Source organism: Strix uralensis, chromosome 4 (genome assembly GCF_047716275.1).
Source record: "Strix uralensis isolate ZFMK-TIS-50842 chromosome 4, bStrUra1, whole genome shotgun sequence".
In the NCBI taxonomy this organism is placed as follows: domain Eukaryota; kingdom Metazoa; phylum Chordata; class Aves; order Strigiformes; family Strigidae; genus Strix; species Strix uralensis.
In genome coordinates, this window is record NC_133975.1 from 79,000,150 (window position 1) to 79,014,369 (window position 14,220).

Below are 14,220 nucleotides of genomic sequence, written 5' to 3' on the forward strand. Positions count from 1 at the left end.
CCATTCAAAACAAGCAATAAAAAGTAATGGACCTTTGCAGATAACACCAACTTGCATAGGAACTAAACTTTCTTAATTATGAATATCACATCTCAAGGATTCACTGAGAGATTTATAACCGAACCTTAATAAAGAAATTTAGATATATGGTATAAAGGCAAAGACACGTAATTTTAGCTTTCAGTACTTTTCTTCATATGTAACTTAAATACTGTAAAGAGTTATGAATATTTTCTTTTGACTAACTTAGATTATAGTTTCTGTGACAGCCAAAACAACAAAATCAGTAACTATTCCTGCCTTGTTAAAGAAAAGTTTTGTCATTTGCTTATACGTTTGCTTCTTTAAAGAGAAAACAGTACCACTGTGGCTTAGATTTTACTCAGTGGTAACTGCTCTTAAAGCGTTTCATTTTAACTTCATTATAAAAAAACAGCATTCCTTTTCCAAACAGATAATTGTGTATATCATAACTCTCAATTGCATTTTGAAATAACACATATACATTTACAAAGGCTTTAATCCTTAACCTAGAGTTGCAGGTTTTCAGGACACAAGTTACAGATAAAATTATGTATGTATTTAAATATGACCTTCTCCCTTGTCCAAAGTTCAAGCTTCCATAAAACAAGGGTAAGTATCAGAGACTTAATGAAGACGGAGAGGCATTGGTTAATGATTAAACAGAGTAAGAAATGAAAAACTGACAAAAGCCAAAGAAAATTTTTACATTACAACAATGTGTGCTCGAGGCAGGAGAATAATTTGTCAAAGCATGTAAGTGAGCTAATATTCCTTATGTTGTTGAGTAATAGTTTGGATAAAATAATTAAGAAATTCAAGTAGAAAATGTCTCTGAATTGTTGAAAGGAATGTGTTAGGTGATCTACTGGGCGTTAAGAACCTCTTTCTCTGTAAACGAATGGAATACCCTTTAGAGTATGCATGTAGACTATTTCTTACATATTTTACAATCAGTACGAGTTCTCTATTAATTCTAAAACCTAAGCTTTTATTTTAAATTAGCAATGATTATTTCTTTACAATAAAATAGTTACCTACCGTATTTAAGAAAACCAAATACATAGATAACTACATTAATCATTAAGAACACAGTGTTCCATCGTCATCAGAGTGAACAATTATTAATAAAAGGAAACAAATGACAAAATAATGATAGCCCTGGCCCATTATTCATTAGGTACCATAATGTATTATTTTCCTCATCTTGAAGACTTTGTTCCTCAGCATAAATTTGACAATCCATTTGGACTGTAACTCCCTCTCAAATTAGCTTTTTAAGGCCCCATAATACTAATTATGAAACACAAAGCTGGTAAGTGCTTATGGGCCCAACATAAGCCTTACATATTTTCATTTGTAGCCACCTCATCTTGTTTGATAAGAACTGGCTTGTAAAATGATCAAAATGTTTAACTATTGTAAAATGTTTCTAATACATTTTAAATGATTTTGTTAAAACATGTTTTAAAAAATGTAAACATGGGATTAAAACATATTTTCTTCAGCTGTATCCAACAGATATCCAAATCAGAGTTTAAATTTCTTTAAATGTACTTTGAGTTTCCTTGTAAGGCTACTTTTGAACTTCAATTTTTAAAAAAGCCAACAAATAAAATACGATATTTTTTAAGGATTGGCAAATCAAATGAAGACAGTTAGTATGCAGATTTTAAAAACCATCCAAACCAACACCATGACAAATTTCAGATCAAACAATGTTAACTGTGAAAAGGTTACAGCCTTTCTGTCATACTATAACAAAATGATTTAGCTCTTTTGACCATAGCCAAGCAGTTAATATTTCTTTTCCATTACATTCTTGTATGTTTGGAAAATATATATTTATATATACTTCATACTTTGGTTTTAATACTCACATAGTTTCAATTTCATTTTGTTGTGGAAACATAACAGGTTGACCCTTTAGACATGCTTTGGGTAACAATAACACGGCATGTTCCATATTGAAATAGTTCAGAAGATGGCTGAGATATTACTCGCTCTGGCCTTACTGTAATTTAGATTATCTATTTATCATGCATTTACCTACTTCTTATTTAACAGGTTTTGGACACACAGAGGTGTGAAAAGGGTCTGGCACTGCTTTCCATTACTGAGTGTGGAAATTTATGTAGTGTTGAGGTTATTATGTTATTTCAGCTATACCTGTGGGTTTTGGAAACAAAATATGTTTTTAATGTATTTAAAACATTTTCTGTTTAAGAGAGTAACAAATATTTGTTACAAATACTCTTCAGAAGTCCCCTGTGACACATGTAAGTATTACTCTCCTGGCTTTGCCAGTAGTTGCTTTTATAAAGTGGCTTTCAGCAAGTTAGCTGCAAACCTGACAATGTATGGATTGACCTTCCATTTTGATACTTTTACCACTGCACAGTGCTAACTCTTGTTTTATTATGTTCGCTGGTCCATTTTTAAATATTCACTTGCAAGTTAGTATGTAAATAAACCACTGCTAAAGTAACATCATCTGAGTCAGTTAATATAGAAGTGTTGCACATATTATAAGAAAGAAACCCTTGGATCAAAAGCACAGTTGCAGATAATTAACCTAGCTCTGTGAAGGAACTGTATCAGCTTAAATCAAAGGGCTTGTGATTTTGGAACAAAGGTTCCTAGACTATGCAGAGTGAATCATTTGCAGATGGTCAACGCACAACTCACACCTCCTTCTTATTTCTAGTTGCCAAACTCCACTGACAAAATTCTTAAATGCATCACCTCCCAGTATTAGATGTATATACATTATGTAAAGAAGTATAAATATATACTATATCTAAATATTATATTTAAGATCTATACATATAACTACAGCATTTGATGTATTCAATGCAGAGTTTCATATATGTAACCACAATATTGTAGGTAATGTTATAGTTGTATGTAATTCATAGAATTTGGGTGGCAAAAGATAGGCAGGGGAAAGATCTCCAGGATGGAAAACAAACCAAAAGTTCTTTAATATTGTCCCTGCATTAAATTGCAGTATGAACAGATAAATAAATAGGGAGCTCAGGATAAGTTCAGATTTTTGTAGTGTGTCTTCAGCATCTGATTTTCTACAAAGTGTTTTGTAAAGTGATTATGTATTTCTGCAAGCTACAAATCAGTTGCTCTTTCAATCTGCAAACAACAGGTAGTCTTGTCTTGATTGGATGTCTTGTCAAATCGGTTAATTAAGTCAGTACTAAACCAAAATGTTTTGAAACCAGATTGTGACAAACTATTGTCTTGGTTGTGTCTTTCAGAAAACATACCTGAAAAGTATTTCTCTGCAGTATCAGCTGTATCTTCTTCTGAGCAGCCATTTCTTTTGCTTTTTAAAGAATGAGATGGGACTAATCATCTTCTTCCTATGGTAATTACAAAGTCAATGTTAATTAGGCAGTAAATATAAATTATTTATTTTTACTATTACAGCTGTTACTTGCCTCCAGTCGCTTTAGAGAGTGGATCCTCTCCTGCCATGATATGCAGTCTCCCACTGCTTCATAGGCCATGGTCCCTTACTTTATTCTGTCTTTGACTAGGCTCAGCCTGGTTAAGAATGCATCTTGGTCCTAACCTCCATGATAACCCTCAAGTTGTTGGAATTGTTGCGTTTCATAGAATGGTTTGGGGTTGGAAGAGACCTTAAAGATCACCTAGTTCCAACACCCGTGCCATGGGCAGGGACACCTTCCACTATACCAGGTTGCTCAAAGCCCCGTCCAACCTGGCCTTGAACCCTTCCAGGGAGGGGGCAGCCACAGCTTCTCTGGGCAACCTGTGCCAGTGTCTCACCACCCTCACAGGAAAGAATTTCTTCCTTATACCTAATCTAAATCTGCCCTCTTTCAGCTTAAAGCCATTACCCCTTGTCCTAACCCTACACTCCCTGATAAAGAGTCCCTCCCCACCTTTTCTGTAGCCCCCTTTAAGTACTAGAAGGCCGCTATAAGGTCTCCCTAGAGCCTTCTTTTCTCCAGGCTGAACAACCCCAACTTTGTCAGGCTGTCCTCATAGGGGAGGTGCTCCAGCCCCCTGATCATCTTCATGGCCTCCTCTGGACCTGCTCAAGGTTCCATGTCCTTCTTATGCTGGAGACCCCAGAGCTGGACACAGCACTCCATGTGGGGTCTCATGAGAGCGGAGTAGAGGGGGAGAATCACCTTCCTTGACCTGCTGGCCATTCTTCTCTTCATGCAGCTCAGGATATGGTTGGCTTTCTGGGCTGCAAATGCACATTGCAGGGTTACATTGAGCTTCTCATCAACCAACATCCCCAAGTCCTTCTCCTCAGGGCTGCTCTCAATCCACTCTTTGCACAGCCTGCATTTGTGCTTAGGATTGCCCTAACCCATGTGCAGGACCTTGCACTTAGCCTTGTTGAACTCCATGAGGTTTGCATAGGCCCACCTCTCCAGCCTGTCCAGGTCCCTCTGGATGGCACATCCCTTCCCTCCAGCCTGTCGACCACACCACACAGCTTGGTGTCGTCAGCCAACTTGCTGAGGGTGCACTTGATTGCACTGTCCATGTCGCCAACAAAGATGTTAAACAGCGCCAGTTCCAACCCCGACCCCTGAGGAACACCGCTCGCCACTGCTCTCCACTTGGACATCGAGTCATTGACCACAACTCTTTGAGTGTGACCATCCAGTCAATTCCTTATCCACCGAGGGGCCCATCCATCAAACCCATGTCTCTCCAATTTAGAGACAAGGATGTCATGTGGGACAGTGTCAAATGCTTTGCACAAGTCCACATGGATGATGTCAATCGCTCTTCCCTTATTCACCAACGCTGTAGCCCCGTTGTAGAAGGCTACCAAATTTGTCAGGCACGATTTGCCCTTAGTGAAGCCACGTTGGCTGTCACCAGCCACCTCGTTTTTTTCCGTGTGCCTTAGCATAGTTTCCAGGAGGATCTGCTCTATGATCTTGCTGGACACAGAGGCAATCTCCATCAATTGTCATATGTCTTTGCAATGAAAAATCCACCGCATGTGAGCACTTTTAAATATATATGCTGAATTATGTATACAAGATGCCTCCTTCCATTCTTACTCCAGTTTCCTTTCTTAGAATACTGGCCCCGCTTCTAAGGCCTACGCGCCCCACTTCACTTGTTTTCTCCTTGTGCCCCTTCAGTCAAATCTCTTTGCTAAGGTCTGACTTTTCTTCTCTCTCTCTCCTTCTGGCAAAAACACAGTAAGTGTCCCTGATTCTTGTTATAAAGCCCATTTTTTTCCTTTACCAAAAATCTTGTAATTTTTGAGCCTTTGGTTAATGCTTAAATTTTAACAACAGCTTGTTTTAAACAACTTCCCCAAAAAATTGGTCTGTCTTTCCCTACCTTGTTGTATATTATTTATAGTACAGCAGTACAGAAAGGCATCCAAATTAAGGATTCAAGTGGGGACATGTTAAGACTGCAATTCACATTCCAAAAATCTTCCAAGGAGAAGGCAATCTTCCTTCCACCCTTTAATGGTTCACTTTGAGAAAAATCTTATCTGTAGCAGGAGGAAGCTTTCCTGTACACAAAAAATTACATCTAAAATGACAAATAATATATCTACAGGGCTTAAGGTAGAAATTCTATAGTAGCGGGGGAGGGGGGTGATGAGTTTTCAGTCTAAGACACTTGGAAGTTTGTGATTTTTTGTATACTTTAAAAGAATTGTAGGTATTTTATATTAAGTAGTTGAACATTTCTCTTTCATTACGTTCTATAAAACTGGCCTTTTTAAAAAACACATTGTTTCTACAGTGTGTGACTCAGATACAGTTTTTATGTATCTGTAGGATTTCATGATTTCTCAACTATACTTGCCCCATGCATTTACCACATGTAAACAATGTATCTATAGTATTTTAATAATCTCTGACTCTTTTTTCAGCATAAACGTTGTGCATACCTACTGAGCCTAATGGTCACTGTTTTTCTTCTGTTCTAGTGCTTCTGTACCAAAGACAGCAGCAGGTCATTGCAAGTGGGCGGAAGTTCTGAAAGATTTGGAGCAAATCAAGACATCCAAAGTAAGTTCATAAAAAAGTCAGCATTTCATATAATCATAGAGGCAGACATAATTAAATATTTAGCACTTTACTCAGCTAAGAAGTGTCAGTGACAGGGAGCAGGAAAAGGGGTAGTGTTTGTATAATGTTGTTTCATGGATGGAAACAAAGGAATAGAAGGTTAAAGGGAATTGGAGTTGACCAAATTCTGCGGACTCTAGAATTAAATATTATTTTTTTTCTCATTTTTCCTAAGAAAAGGGGCAGTGGGCTTGGGAGTTAGCTCCTTCAGAAAAAATATTGGAGGACTTGATTCTGATGAGTGCTCCTCACAGTGAAGCCCATCCTGCAGGTTACTAGGTGACTTTAAGTTCCTGGACTTGCTGGCTCCCAGTACCTGGATGAATTGGGCCTTTGAACTTGGAGCTAATCCATGTCTTGCAGAGTTAGCTTTATTATCTCTAAAACTGTTAGTTAATGTTCATAATTCTAACTCTTGTTTTCTTGTAGGACATTGATGTCAGTTTATATACTGCAAACACAGATGAGGATGTAAGTAAACTTAAAATTTGACCACAACTGCTCTAATATGGTAGCTTCATTTCTGTACTAGCAACTTTCTCCCAAGGCAGCCTTGGTGTAATTTGAGAAAAGTTTCAGAAATCAAACCATTTGCCTTGGAAGGAACAGTTCTGTTAGTTAAAGTACATAGGATAAATTATGTAAGCGGGTATTAAGTATTTTTATTGAATCACCTGCTATTAAAATTAATCAATTAAAAGGGATGATCCCAAAGATTTTATCAAAGCAAACACGGCTAAAATAATATTGGTATTCATTTGTAATTTGAGGGAGGAAAAAAGTGACAAATAAAATACTTCCAAAGACAATTATTTAACACCATGCACTATTTAATGGAATAAAATACTGGAGAAGTGGAATATGGAGAGTAACTGTCAGCATATATCTATGCATTCCTCTGCTTTTGCCACTCCTTAGCTTAGCAGCAAATACCTAGGTACTCTCAAGGATTCAGATTTCTAATAGTTGCAGAATATAATTTATCCTGCAAAGGATGAATTATGTTAATTTGTCAATATAATTCTTAATACAGTCACAGAGACCTATGTAAAATATGATCATCTTAAATGCAGTTTTCATAAACTGATTTCTGAAGAGACTTTTTCATAATCTGTTGCTATGGAGCTCAGTCTGCACTCTGCAGGACACATGCACCCCACCAAGAAAAAGAATCCAGCCACTACTCAACTCACTCCATCCAAAGCCGACACCAAAGCAGTCACCTTTGATATAGCCCTGGTGGAACTGGCTGGATTCATTGCTGTGGCAGTAGCCTGCTTCTGGGACATTGCCTTTCTGACAACATAAACATTCCCACAAGGACTGTGCCAAACACAGAAAATACATGAATCCTGTACATAAAGAGTTAATGAAAGATTTCCTAGAAATGATGGACTGACTATCTCAGTGCAGAATAGTCTTAGTGTGCATGCAGAATACAGCAATGTTGATGTATTCAGCAGATCTGGCAAACCTGAGAAAGCACAGAGTCTGATGTGTCTGTAGAGTTAGCCTTGTACATGACAGGAAGCAAGAAAGGTCACAAAACATGCACATCCACACCCGCACACACATTCTCAACTGAACTGAGCTAGAGAGGTTAGTCTATTGTTACGGCTGATTTACTACCTGGTAATGTCAGGAAGATTTTCTTAAAGTGAGACAGTCTGATACGGAAGTAGACAACCTGAGACTTATTCTTGGCTTTATTGTTGACCTGATGGGAGAAATTAGTACTTCTGCTTCTTTTTCTTTAACCTGTGAAATACAGGTAATATCTACTTTCTCTTCTCCCCTACCTATTCTGAATTCAGAAATTAATTCTGAATGAAAGTGCTAGAACTACTAAGAATAATACTGATATAATTCCACAATGTTTAATTATATCCCAAATTCCTCTCCTAGTTAATTATTTCCCTATGTTCTTCACCAAGACATTACGTTTCACCTCATCTTAGTGAATTAGCTGGCCTTTATGTTGTTAGCTCTCACAGCCAATCTTTGCAGATATTTAAAAGTGTTTGAATAGCAAGAAGAGATATCCAGTCAATAAAAATCAGCTACTTTGTGGTACATTATATCTTACATTCACTTATTCCTTCTTAATTGCGAAACCATTAAAACTTCGGTTTTTTTCAGAAAGAATGCCAAGAACCTGTAATGAGATGCTTTCTCTTAGAGATGAATGTGATTCTTCACGAATGTCGTATCAAAAATTGTAGTAAAACACAGGATGTACTCAACATATGGAAAAATGGAAACGCAAGCTTAGAAAACAACAAGGTAAGTAACACCACCAGCCTGTGAAGAAAAGGCAAATCAGAAGTGTTTCTTCAGTAGCAAAATATCTCTTTTGTTCTATAAAAGGTGGGATAGTACAGAGGACAGCAAATGAGATGCAGTAACCTGCACATATAACAATGAAAAAGTCACACATACAACAGTGGAAAAGCAGAATTTAGTGTTTTTTAGAAAAATGCTTTCAGGATTCCCATCAGAGCAAATACTTTTGACTGTTCACGCATACATATGCCAGGGTGTTTGAATGTGCTTGTGTAAATAACAGTTTGTAACTTTAGTATCTGAAGTCAGGTATGCTCAGACACATACAGAAAAGTATCCTAATTTTCAAAGGGGCAGCCACTTGCATCTCTCACTGAAGTGCTGTATCTCTGAAAGCTGATCCTACTCAGAAAGCAAGCCAGGAGCTGCACAGGCCATAAGTACTGTCGAAGCCTCCAGCAATGCTTTCTGTAGCCATTGACTGCATTGGAGTTATTCACAAAAACAGGACAAATAAGGGTTAGAGTTTTCTATCAGAACAAATAGATCAGTATCATGTTTTATGATTGCATTTTCTTTTTCAGTTGAATTCCACAACATCAGCGAAATGCAAAGAATGTGAAGAGTATGAAGAAAAAAATTTTACAGAATTTATACAAAGTTTTGTAAAGGTCATACAGAAGGAATGCAAATACTGACCAAAAGACACAAGCTGGGAACCAAGATTCTTCCATGAACATCCTCAGAGAAATTAGATTATTGCCAACAATAAACTGGAAAGAACATCACTTACACTCTTACTTACGTAGCATAACACATAAAGAAAGAATAATAAAATCCCTGTAATTCTCAATGTATTCATAACTGAATACATGCAAATGATACTACTTATGAAATACAAATGAAAGGAATTTAACAGGGTTTAAAGCTTCTTTTTGACTTAAAGTGTCTTTATGTCCACCAGAAAAGAAAGCCTGCCTAACTTACCACCCTTTCAACAAAATTCTCTGAGAAGATCTCAGTGTATCTGCAGTGGGAACCCCCTCATGAGCATCAGTTCAGAGCTAACTGAATGGGGTTTCAGAGAAAAGCTCTTTTATTATTGTTAATATAAAATCATCATATCCTGTTAAAGCATTTGGCTATAGCTATTTTTATTATCTGAAATCTATCCCTTTACCATCTGTGCTCCCAGAAGACCCTAGCTCATCTTTCACTTCTGTTGTTAGTCATGTCTGACAGTTTTCCTTGCTATTTTTTTTCTCATTACATTCCTTCAACGAACTAAACACAAAACAGAAGCTGAGGCCTATTTGTCTTAAAGGTCTATTGGTTATCTGTTAATTTATTTCTACTGTGGGTTTCAGGTAAACCCAATTACTTGTTTTACCTAAGAATTCAAAGTAAAAAGTTAGAATATTTATTTAAAGATTCTTCCCTGCCTTTTTTCCCTTTTGTACAATGGTAGCTTAAGGGTATTAAAAATTAACTGCAGTCTTCTTAACAGAAGGTAATGCTGGTGTTTAGTTCCACCGTCCAATGACAGAACATGCTTTGTTACTTCATTTGTTACCTCTCACATAGACACTACCTTAACTATTATGGTAATTAGTACAGTTCCTTTAGCAGTTACCAAAGATTTCAGTCTAAACTTCAATCAAAGAAAAGTAGCATAAATTTCATTCTCTGAATGAAGGAGGTGACCAAGTCTCTTACAAACTTAAAAAAAAAAATTCTATGTGGTAGAAATCTTTCCTGTGTAGTAGAGTTTGTAATTTTGGTCTCCTTTTGAGGTAAGAACTTTGAAGGCAGGAATCACTTTTGACCAGTTATTGGAAAACATGATAGCTGTATTTCTAAGACTCAGTGCAGTCACCTGTCCCCTGGTAGTTCTGAAATGTTGCATAGTCTTCTTTCAGCTCTTTCTAAAGTAACAGCTTTCTTCATGATTCATAACCATGTCATACCAACTGCTATTCATAATAAGTAATTCTTTCCTCCAGGCACCTCCATTTCTCCATCTTCATTTGATAAATGGCTGAGTCATTCAGCTGTCCACTTACCAGGAAGAAAGTCTCAATCTCATTATGGCAACAAATACACTGCCTGGTGCTCCCTTATTGTTGGGTCACTCCCAACAGTCAATCTTCAGCACTCTGAGGAGCTGAATCTCAGTAAACTACAAGAGAAAGAACATAAATGTGAGCACAGTGGATGTCATCTTCCAGATGACTTATAGACTAACTGATTGGTAAATTCATAAGCACATTGGTATCAGGATTAAACACTGGCAGAGGTATCACAGAAGACATAAACAAATTATTTGTCACTGAAAAACATCAATGAAAGAAGTGTTTATTACATAGTTTGGATGAAGTAAACTGGTCCTACACCTTAAATTTTTCCTTAAAACAATCGTAAACATTGAATATGATTTTCTCTTACCTGATGCCACATGCATAGGCAAGGTAACACCAAGTTACAGTTGTGGTCTTTAATCAAAGAGATAAAGGGATTTTCCTTATTTCTAGCTTTGAGGGAGCTTGTGACACAGTTCAGCAGTATTCATGATGGGAGAAATAAACAGCTCCTTTGCTCAGATAGTTTTATTTATCTTGCCCACTGTGAAAATCAGTTATCTGATTAATTTTAGTCTGCTTTTCATTGAATCTTTTACCAGTGGCAGGTATGTTAAATACTGTGAATTTGTCTTTCTGAAAGACAGTCAGCTTGCCATCGCATTAGCCACTTCCCGTTGGACATTGGGCATATCTCTTTTCATTTCACCTCCACCTGTTCCAGGTGCATATTCTAGAACCAAAAAAAGGCCATTTGCTAATCTAGTTCTCCAGTATTTCTCCTGGGGTTTTCCTTTCCCTGAGAGCTAAGCTGCCAATTGAAAGCTTTACCACCTCCTGAATCCTATGGTTATAAGAAATTATATGATCAGTATAAAGGATGGACTAAATTAAGGCCAGGTTGGTATTTTTTATTTTTTATTTTTTTTTAGTGAGGGAATTCATACATATCTGGGAGGAAAAGATTCAATATGACTAAGACATGCATGAATCTGATCTGATTTGTTCATACTGCAGGCAGAACAGTAAAAACTAATTCAGGGTGCCTACTTTTGAAGTAAACAACCCTAGGTTGAGGAAAGTATTTCTTCTACACAAGGTCTAGTCATTTGTGTGGCATTTACCATCTAATCTTTTCCAATGGTAAATGTTAAGACTGTTAAGAAAAAGATTAAAACTGTATTTTCTCCAATTAATCCAACTCAATTTGGGACTAAGATGACTCATAGCAGAGTATTTCTATGTTCAGAAAGAAAAATAACTCTACCTTTTGACACCAGAAGAGAATAATAATGCTCTTCCACAGAAGTTTTGGACTACATAATTCTGTGTTCCTGACTTTGCAATAATTTAAAATCTATTTTTCATTTCCTTTCCTGGTATTCAGTATCCATATTTCTGTCTGTATTTTAACAGGATAACATAAGTAGCACTAGCGCAGATGATGTCTGATATCCACTACCTTCTTGTTGTTTTATTAGACCCTGGAAATAAATATTGGTTGCTCATCAATAGAATGTTGCCTCCAGTGGCTCCGAATATTAGAGCACCTATTGATCAGGTAAAGTGCAGATAATTTCACAGGAGATGTTTGAAAGTCCTCACAGTTTAAAGTCAGTTCTGGATCAGCATCAGTATATTTATACAAGGATTATTAGTTACAATACCTCTCTCTTAAAACACACAAGATAATTTAACCAATAATTTCTGCAGTCCAGATTTTCTTTTAAGCAGTCCATCTACACTGCATGATCAATAGATTTCAGTTTTTGCAATGTCCAACTGTCTTTTACAATTACAGGGCACAGTATGAATTATCAATTTAATTTCTCTGGTAGACATTTGGACCTTACAAGTAGCATCTGACAGTTTCGCCACAATTTTTCAAGTCAGTTCAGTTTTTGACTGAGGTTATACAGTGATTTAATTAAGATAGTAATATGGCATTATCACTGTTGAGTACACTGAAGGGGTATTCTTGTCTGATACCCCAAGTAAGCTTTTACATCCTGAGTGGCCCTTCTTAGGCATTTACCTATGTGGATGCATAAGTCTGTAATAATTAATCACTGCCCAGAAGTAGTGGTCCATTTGTCCATTTAACTAAGAAGATGCTACTTTAATGTGCAAGATGCCTTCAGCGAGAAGCCAGCAGCCATGGGAACCTTAAGAGCAAGCAAAGGGCAGGCTAGTAGAGTACTGCAGGTCTTTAGCTGATGGTGTTTTGCCCAGGCAGAAACAGGTGACTCCTCGTTTGACTTGAGTGATGGTATGAGTGTTTTCATCTTTTTCTCCATTCAAATCCCCTTTTAAGGGATTGATTGAAGTGTTCAATGATTCTAGTTCATTTAGAAATGAGAACTTTGTGAAAGCCAGAATCATTAACGGTAGTGGAAAAAGGCAAATTCTGAACTGCAGGTACCTCTCTTGTTGGGAGGTTCACTGTTTTGGGGAAAACATAAAAAAGGGGATCTTTTCCCTGCAGTGAAGTAGCTGGGGCCTCAGCAGCAGTTTCAGATTGTTCATCTTGTTCATATGGCTATGTGAGGAAAAGGACAGTTAGAAACATACTTTAGGATCTATTCTAGCTTCACATGGCAAAAGCTCAGAGAGATAATGAACATTTGAGTCAGTACCGTGGTAACACTTACAAAGGAGGACAGTGTATTTGCTATATATATCAACAGGCATTCTCTACAGTGAAAGCACTTCAACCCTTCAACCAAGGGTCGAGATCTAAAGTTCAACAGAAGCCAAGGAGGGTAGCTACTGTAGAAGCCATTACAGTGTGTGATATTTAATCTCCTGAAAGCAACAGTCTGCTCTTTCTTTGTTTTTCCTGCTGCAGCTTTCTGAACAGGTCCAACAGAGATTTCAACAGAGATTCAGGGTTTTTTTATAAGTCTAATTCAGCACCTGAAAAGCAGTGGTATTGTTACATGCCTTAACAGAAAATGTCACTGAGTTACCATTGCCTGCATGTTTTTCCAGTTATATTTCCAAGTACCAGAGAACTGATCCATTTTTTCAGTACTTCTGCCTCTAAGCAGGAATACTAGACATGCAGGTGCAGCAGATCATAGAGATTCAAGTGGCTACACTGGAGCAACAATGTTAACCTCCTACCACACCAGAGGATCAGTGAATTTTTCCAGAAGTATCATCTATTTTGTAAAGCAAGGTAAAGGACATTTGCATTTACACAGAAAATTACTGCCCAGTAGGTTATGGCCCCCAAGTAAACTGACTAGGACAGAGACATGCTTCAAATTAGCTCTCCAACGACACATAGCACTAGATAATCACATCACTACCCTTCCAAGTATGTAAATTACATGTACAATTGTTAGTCAACTCATTTGTCTAGACAGCTGCATCACAGATATTGTGGTTCTACTGTCCACTAAACCCAAACTAAGTGCCCTGTCATCCTTGTGAATCTCTTTCCCTGCCTGCCATTCTTCCCTAGTTTAATGTGAGCAACCCAACATGACGGAACTATTAATATTTTGTTGCATTTCTCATAGGAAGAATACGGAACACATATATAGGAACAATATTATAATAAAGTCATCTAAGATTAGCCTAGCTGTAATTATCAATAACTCCAATACCATAAGGGACTGAGCTGCCAACTTCTTGTAGTATAGGAAAGACAGGAAAAATGAAACATCTACAGGAATGAATGCAAACAGGAGGAAGGAAAAGAAGTGAGAGCCACCTTAAATGAT

At 37.2% G+C, this 14,220-nt stretch overlaps 1 protein-coding gene across 5 annotated transcripts in view; it reads left to right on the top strand.

The window, feature by feature from the left end:
* The window catches only part of IL15 (interleukin 15), a 43,100-nt gene that overhangs the window by 26,119 nt on the left and 2,761 nt on the right, over positions 1-14,220 (top strand). For 2 of the 5 annotated variants that reach the window (XM_074867379.1, XM_074867384.1), the window contains exons 2-6: positions 3,294-3,403; positions 5,987-6,068; positions 6,558-6,599; positions 8,268-8,411; positions 8,996-13,670. In XM_074867379.1, the coding sequence (XP_074723480.1) occupies positions 3,294-3,403; positions 5,987-6,068; positions 6,558-6,599; positions 8,268-8,411; positions 8,996-9,109 (492 nt within the window). In that variant the 3' untranslated portion in view covers positions 9,110-13,670. The remainder of the gene's footprint in view (positions 1-3,293; positions 3,404-5,986; positions 6,069-6,557; positions 6,600-8,267; positions 8,412-8,995; positions 13,671-14,220) is intronic. The other 3 variants (XM_074867380.1, XM_074867382.1, XM_074867383.1) reach the window with 3 other exon arrangements.